This window comes from Camelus bactrianus, chromosome 25 (assembly GCF_048773025.1).
Source record: "Camelus bactrianus isolate YW-2024 breed Bactrian camel chromosome 25, ASM4877302v1, whole genome shotgun sequence".
NCBI lineage: Eukaryota > Metazoa > Chordata > Mammalia > Artiodactyla > Camelidae > Camelus > Camelus bactrianus.
In genome coordinates, this window is record NC_133563.1 from 9,285,911 (window position 1) to 9,293,247 (window position 7,337).

The following is a 7,337-nucleotide window of genomic DNA, read 5'->3' on the forward strand; positions in this document are numbered from 1 at the left end:
GTTCCAACCTCAAACACAGGAAACAAGAAGAGGGGAAAATGACACATGACTGTAATATACTAAGGCAGCAGGTAAGTCATTCTTCACCTAGGTCAGCAGCTGCCAGTAAAACTGTGTGCACAGATTTAATGCATGAGTCTACTCTAGTTTAACTAATGAACCTGCCACTGAGCTGAGAAAGGAAAATAAAAATTGCGCTTACAATCCTAGCTGATGAATTCATTAGATTTTTATAAGGCAAATAATGTAGAAAGTCAGAACAGAATTTCTAGAACCATTTATCCTGTGATGTTGTAAAATCAAAGTACTACTTTATTAAATGAGTTATTTTACACAATATGAACATCAATATAATTACAATTGTAAAAAAATTTTTTTATAACAAGGATGGACTGATTTTCAGATTTCCAAATCAGAGTCAACTGTACATTTACACAGAATTGTCTTTGCATGAAGCCCAAAAGGGAACAGCATAAAAATGAGTGTTTCTGTAGCCCCTTTATTTTTGCTGATCAACAGTTTGTTAGAAAAGCAGCTGCAGGTTTGTTACCTAAGGTCTGAGACAGTAGAAGAGTCAAAGGTGTCATGAATTCACCTATAAAAGCATAAGAAAAAATTTCAGTGAACTTATAAGCATTACATAAATGTGACTTAAATTCATTTCAAATGTCTAAAAAAGTACATGCCTAAGCTATGAAGTTAGTCTGACTGATCTGTCAACTAAATTTCGTAACAGATCTTTTGGTGAATTTACCTTAAAAAGGAGCAATTCTCACATACACCATCACCACCATTTAGGGAAAAAAAAATTCCAACCACACATAAAGTATAAGCTGATTATTTTCAAGAAACTATCAAGTTTACACAGTGTATGCCCACATTTTACCTTATATTTTATTTAATGTACTTAGAAGCTCTGCTAAGCACTGTAAGTAAAACATCTGCAAAAAAGCACTTACAAACTTTGGTCTGCAATTTTAGAAGCAAGACCCTCAAATACCCTTGAAATAGTAATTTTTTATTTAAGCTGAAAACTTTCTTCCATTCTTGGACCAGAGATGGCCAGCATTACCTCATCCCATTTATGGCTACAGGGGTAAAAACTTGGATGTTTCAAAGGCATAGGAAAGTTATGGTCTGGGAAAATGGACTTTTAACAATTGTAAAGTTAAACATTAACTTAAAAAGGAGCAATGATGAAGTCTCAGCTATAAGACAGAAATCAATTTCACAATTACAGAAGATAATTCCGCTCTCGTATTCAACCCTGACATTAACAAATGAAAAGAAGAAAAGGTCAGTTACCCGTAAACAACTTCATGCCTGAACATCAGCTAATTCTGGAGGAAGTGGAGTCTTAGGATGCTTGCTCTCAAAGTGCTGCTTGAAGGTTTTAGGGTCTGGCATTTGTGTCTGATTTTTAAAATTGTGCAAAAAAAGAAGAGTTAGACCTGATTCATGAAATAAAAATGTGCTAACTTTAAAAACCCTGAGCCTGCTCACAATAGACAATTATCGCAAAACACTTTAAAACTCCTATAACGTAACGGCTGGCATAAGAAAAAGGACCTTGTAACAAAGAAATTTCTAACGTATTCCCTCATTTCACATACGAAGAAGGGGTGGGTCACGTGGAATGAAATATGACTTTTCTGATTAACAATAAACAATAGGTAGCATTTACTGAGCACACTGTTAAGCACGTTACCTAAATTCTCACAGAACCTTCCAGTAATCTTACATCACTTCCTACTATCCTCATTTTATATGCTAAGGAAACTAAAACCTAGAGTTTAACTTGTCCAAGACCAATGTTTTAACCTGGTACTCCAGCTCTCAAACACTACACTGTACTGACTTACCTAGGCAGGGGCCTTCAATTATTCATTCTTCAACACATTAAGTTCAATAAAACAAACATTTTTTGCTGTTTTGAGTTTTCAAAGAGATGAACTACTGTAGTACTTCTAGGTCAAAGTATTTCCTCACTAGTCATTTAGTGAAATTTAGTTTTACCTTGTCTCTTTCCAAACAGAAACTGAAGCTGCTCAATTTCATCATATTGAGTATATCAAAGCTCAGTATGAACAAGTTACTTAATGTTAATAGACGTCCTCTCTTAGATTAATGAGAATTTTTATGTAGTTAGGAACTTCTCTTTTCTCAGTAATGACTTCAATAGATGATAAACTCTAGTCCAGGAATCCAGTCTTATCAAGATTCCTTTCCATCCATTCTACCAATCCTACCCAGGTACAGGGCTGGGGGTGGGGGAGTGTGTGGGTACTGGACCAACCTCACTACACATTTTTCCTTTGGCACTTTTATTCACTAACTTCAAGGGTGGTGAGTGTAAACAAACAGGCAAGAAAGAGACTCTGGCTTGGAATTTAAGACATACTTCCTTGAGGCAGTGTGGTATAGCGGTCGAGAGGGGGGACTCTGGAGCTGGGCTGCCTGGGTTCAGACCCCAGCTCTTCTACATACTGGCTGGGTGACCCTGTATAAGTTATTTAGTCCCCATGACTCAATTTATTCTTCCATAAAACGAGAAAAAAAATACTTTATATCATAGGGTTGTTGCGTGAATTAATGGGCTCGTACTTATAAAACACTTGGATCAGGGTCTGGCGCCTGGTAAGCACTTAAATCACTCTAATCTAATAAATATTAATATTAATATTTCATATTAATTCCAGTAAAAGCCCTCAGTGTGAATATACTCTATTTAGTTTTGCAGACATCTTAGCTATGAATTTAGTAAAGCAGAAAAAAAAGCCAATTATATAACCAGAGATATTTTACACAGCTCTAAATTAAGAACGTAGACCTGACTTTCTTACAAAGTTCAAAGTGTGTTATTTGCCCTTAAGAAAACATCTTTAAAAAAAAAAAAAAGACATCTTTATTCTGGATGAGGAAAGGGATTTTGTTTTGTTTACTCCTTTTCACGAACACCTAGAGAATTGGGCTTGGCCAGAGGAGCCATTCAAAAAATACATTTGTTGAATAGATGACTAGGGGTTCTTAAAACAACTAGCTCTCAAATCTACTATTTCAATAAAGTATTTATCTTGCCAGGTTTCCAAAATTTTAATGTATACAAACCAATCTCTAATGAAAGAACTGTGCACGAGAAAACTCTGTCTTTCGATCCCCTTACCCTACAGACAGTGCAGGTATATATTAAGGCAGCTTTGGCAGCAGCCTTTTGGTCATGTCCTTGTTTCTTCTTTTGTCCAGCTTGCTTTTTGGCATTTTTCTGCTGAGACTGAATCTTCTGCTGTCCACGAGCCATATCTAAAAACAGAAGTTGAGGCATTAGCGTGAAATCTCAGTATGACACTCTATCAGAGTTGAAGAGTTAAGTTTTATAGAAACAGTTGTCAATCAAAATGTATGGATTTTCGAATTCTCACATACAATGCTATTAGAGGATAAGTTGGTACAACCACTGTAAAAACTAGTCATCTGTTCCAAAACCTCACAATTCGATTCTTGGTATATATTCAACAAAAATGCAAACATATGAACAGCAAAAGATACAGTTCAAGAATGTTCCAAGCACCTGGTTCCAAAACTGGAAACAATCCAAATACCTATTAAGAGTAAGCTGGATACATAACCTGTGGCAGATTTATACAATGAATACTACACAACATTCAGAGAGAAGGAACTACTGTTACAAGTAACAACAAGGTTGTATCTCAGTGTTAAAGGAAAGAAGCCAGATACAAAGAACATATGCTGTATGAAGTTCAAAACAGGCAAAACTAATCCAGGAGGTAATGCTGGAAAGAAAGTGCATGAGGAGGATTTTTGCGTTGCTGACAATGTTCTGTATCTTGATCTAGGTAACAGTTATACAGGTATGCTCACTTGTAAAAAGTTACTGAGTTATCTACATACCTAAGATTTGTGCAGTTTCCTATATGGAATTACCAAAAAAATAGTTTAGCCCCTTCCTCAATCATTTGTTTGCTCTTTTGCAAAGGCAGTTTTCCCTCCCCATAGTCACTGTTGTAACTTGAGATTCTTACAACTTTTAACAGGAAAAAAAAAAAAAGCTATTATCTAACGCTTCTAAAGGAGCTCAGAGGAGTAACAGGAACTGTTCTCTTAAAAACTCAAGTTTCATAAAACTACTGTGCTATTTTCTCTAAAAAAACTGGTCTTTGTAGGATTGTTGGACAAATTATTAAATAAGATTAAGGGTACCTTTACAAACATGAAAGATACCACTTTTTACTGCTGATGATCTGAAATGAACCTAACTGGTCAAAAATTAAGGGGAAAAAAGCTACTTTTACTTTTCCATTAAAATTAAAGACTTCATTTAGACAACAAAAGTTAAACTATAAAAGGTCTATATAATGAGTCTCAGCTGCTTTTTAAATACTTTAAAATTGGGTCTAAGTGGAATTCCTATGTATAGTTTTGACTAGCACTGCAATTAAATTTTAAACTTTTAAATCATTGCAGGACATGAACACACAATGGATCTACAACTTCACCAGAAAACAAAGAGTGCTGCCCTTTTCTGACTAGAACCCTAACTAGTTAACAGATACGAGGTCAAAGCATTTCATTGAAATACATGAGCTTCTCCCAAAAAGAAAAAAGGAAACTGAAAAAAATAAATACACGGAGTGGACAAGTTCCCATTAGCATTAAACACTGAACCAACAGTCAAAATATAAAGGAGGATCAATCCTTTTCTAGGAAGCTGGCCGAATATTTTAACAAATTACAAAAGGGTTTAGTATGCTAGTTGAATATAAGACCACTAAATAATGGTAAATATTACCAGATGTGTTAGCCCTTTAAGACTAAACTTCCATTTTTGTTATTTTTTAAAAACCAAACCCTTATTAATTCCAAGCAAAATGGAATGATTTTTTTTAAAGTACACTTACAAACCTATTCCCATGGAAACAGGTTTGGATACTTTTCTATTACTTGGATGATGGTAGTCAGGTATTCAATCTTTAAGTACCTCAATGTCTGTAACGTTCTTAATGTCTCAATGCCTTAGTATCAGTACCTTATGTCAGAATACTTCAGTCTTCTCACGGATCTGAACTCTTCCACACAATGTATGCTATGTATGTTAATATACTGACTGTATGGGTAACCTCTTAATTGTTTAACATTAAAAAAAAATTATAAAATGACAAACTACTAATTCTAGAAGCTTCTTTGATATCTAGAAGTTAGCTATTTTTATAACATTTTTGTGCAGCAATCTGTACAAAGCAATGCCATTAGATACACACTATTTTTAACTTTAACAGTTACCATTTCTCCTAATATAACATTACACAATAGATTTAACCAACTTTCACTGTCATCTAACAAAAGTAACAAAAACGTAATAAAAGCTTTAATAAATAAAAGACAGTGGTTGCTTATTTTTAAAACAAAACTAAACGTTAACTAAGTAAAGGAAATCGAATCAGTCTAAACGCGTGAGATAGCTCCCCCCCTACCCCCACCCCCAAGTTCTAACACCACGTTGCATTGATTTCCTTTCTGAAAGCAGAAATGCAAACGAACAAGCCACCTGCTTTTGGACAGCTCAACTTAGGACTTGCTCTCAAGCCAATCGAATTTTCTACAAAACCTTAAGCACAACTAAGCATAACTTGTCCTTCATTAAATGCAACAAACTGAGGGGCGAGAAGTCATTTACAAATACCTAAAAGCTAGCTTTTAATATAATTCTTACGGGGGCTTCAAAGAGGGAAGTAGTAGAGCGAACAGCGAGTTCTTCCAAAATGAGCTCTTATAGGAGGCAACAAGTAAGCACTGCCCCAAAGATCCTCTTAAAACCAAAACAAACGAGTAAGAGAGAAAAAAAGATTCTGGATCCAGGAAGTAGGATCCTTCTTCATAACTAAACGAAACGAAGAGGCCCAAGCAGCACCCTGACCCTGGCTTTTTAACTACATTCTTTCTGGAGAGGAGTAAGGGTGAAAGCACCAGCAGGAAGGTCTATTTCACCCAGCACTTCACTGACCCCAGCTGCAGCCCGGCGCGCCTTCCTTCCCAAACCGGCTTCTCCCGCCTCGAAGAGCCCGCTCCTCTTTTCCGCCACCCAGAGCCACACAGCTCCTACATACCCGCCACTCCTCACGGACCCCGGCCCAAGATGCGCCTCCAGGAGGCCTCGGCTGCCAGAAACCCGGCCCCTTGGGCCACGGGGTGCCCCGGCCTCGAGAGCAGCTGCTGTCGCCAGGGGGTAAGGTTACCGCTCCGCTGCCGCGGCCAGCCTGCGACCCGGCCACCTGCAGGGCCTGGCAGGCGCCCGAGCTAGCCCTCCTTCCGCGGCCCGCGCCGGGACAGGACGGGCTCCACCGCAACCCGGGGAGGCGGGGCAGGCCGCCGGCCCCTCGCGACCCGCGGTGACCCCCCTACGGTCCCAGCCGACCTCGCCGGCGGGCCCCCACCCCGGCCCCCGGGCGTCCTGCGGCGTCAGCGCGGGCCCCCACAGCCGCTCACCCGGGCCGGGACAGTCTTGCGTCGGAGAGACCGCGCAGCGCGAAAGGGCTGGGGGAGGTGGCCGGAGGGAGAGGAAGGGGAGCGCGCCCAGCACTGCTTCGGCCTCCTCCACCCGCCAAGGAGGGGAAAGAGGAGAGCTGGGAGCACAACAGCCCGCGCCTCGCACCCGCCGCCGCCGCCGCTGCCGCCGCCGCGCGCTCCCGCCGCCGCCACTACGCCTCTCGCTCGCGCACGCCGCGCAGCTCTCCCAGTCGCCCCAGCGCCGCCGGCTCCTCGCAGCCCCCGCCCACTCGCCTTCCTGCCTTCTTCCTCCGCCCTGAGTCTCTTCCGGTCTCGCGGGCCAATGGCAGCGCACCCCTATTACATTAGTGTAAGGGGGCGGGGCCTGGCGGCGACGGCGGCCCCTCAGAGACGGGAACTGCAGGGAACGTCGCCCTGTGTCCTCGGTGCCCCTCCTGTCCCGCGTGCTCCATCTGGGCGGCTTCAGCCGGCCCTGGGAGCCGCGTGATCTGGATCCTGGAGAGTGACGGCCCGCAGTGTGATTCACGAGTTGCTAGCTCACTCACTCGGGCGGCGGCCCCAGCGGCCTGTCTCGAGAGCCTCCCATCTCTGCGGCCCCCGCCTTTGACCCGGACCGGGGAGGGTCCCGGCGAGGAGCGCCTACGCCGCGGCGGCGTGGGTCACCGACCCGGGAGCCGGCCACTCGGGCGCACCGCCGCCCCCGCCCGCAGGGAGGCCAGCAGGCCGGGCGGCCCTTAAACTGGGACACGCAGCCTTTGTTCTCTCACCAGCTGCCCTTTACGTCGTTCCCACGGAAACCCTGGTTATTTTACCAA

The 7,337-nt window shown here is 42.2% G+C and overlaps 1 protein-coding gene across 3 annotated transcripts; it reads right to left on the reverse strand.

The window, feature by feature from the left end:
• Positions 1–289: 289 nt before the first annotated feature.
• Positions 290–6,807, reverse strand: ZNF706 (zinc finger protein 706). Of its 3 annotated transcripts, none has more exons than XM_074353222.1 (4): positions 6,668–6,807; positions 3,164–3,300; positions 1,306–1,413; positions 290–595 (listed from the first exon to the last, which is right to left on the reverse strand). In XM_074353222.1, exons 2-3 carry the CDS (start codon positions 3,296–3,298, stop codon positions 1,318–1,320), a joined length of 231 nt encoding a protein of 76 aa, XP_074209323.1. In that variant the 5' UTR covers positions 3,299–3,300; positions 6,668–6,807; the 3' UTR covers positions 290–595; positions 1,306–1,317. The 3 variants fall into 3 exon arrangements, with proteins under 3 accessions (XP_074209323.1, XP_074209325.1, XP_074209324.1); XM_074353224.1 differs by having other exon boundaries at positions 6,502–6,773; XM_074353223.1 differs by lacking the exon at positions 6,668–6,807 and adding an exon at positions 6,123–6,459.
• Between the last annotated feature and the right edge of the window lie 530 nt (positions 6,808–7,337).

Coding starts and splice junctions, on each gene's coding strand:
- ZNF706 (XM_074353222.1), bottom strand. CDS start 3,298: ATGGCTCGTGGACAGCAGAAGATTCAGTCTCAGCAGAAAAATGCCAAA. Junction 1,414..3,163: donor ATACCTGCACTGTCTGTAGG/GTAAGGGGATCG, acceptor TTTAAAAATCAG/ACACAAATGCCAGACCCTAA.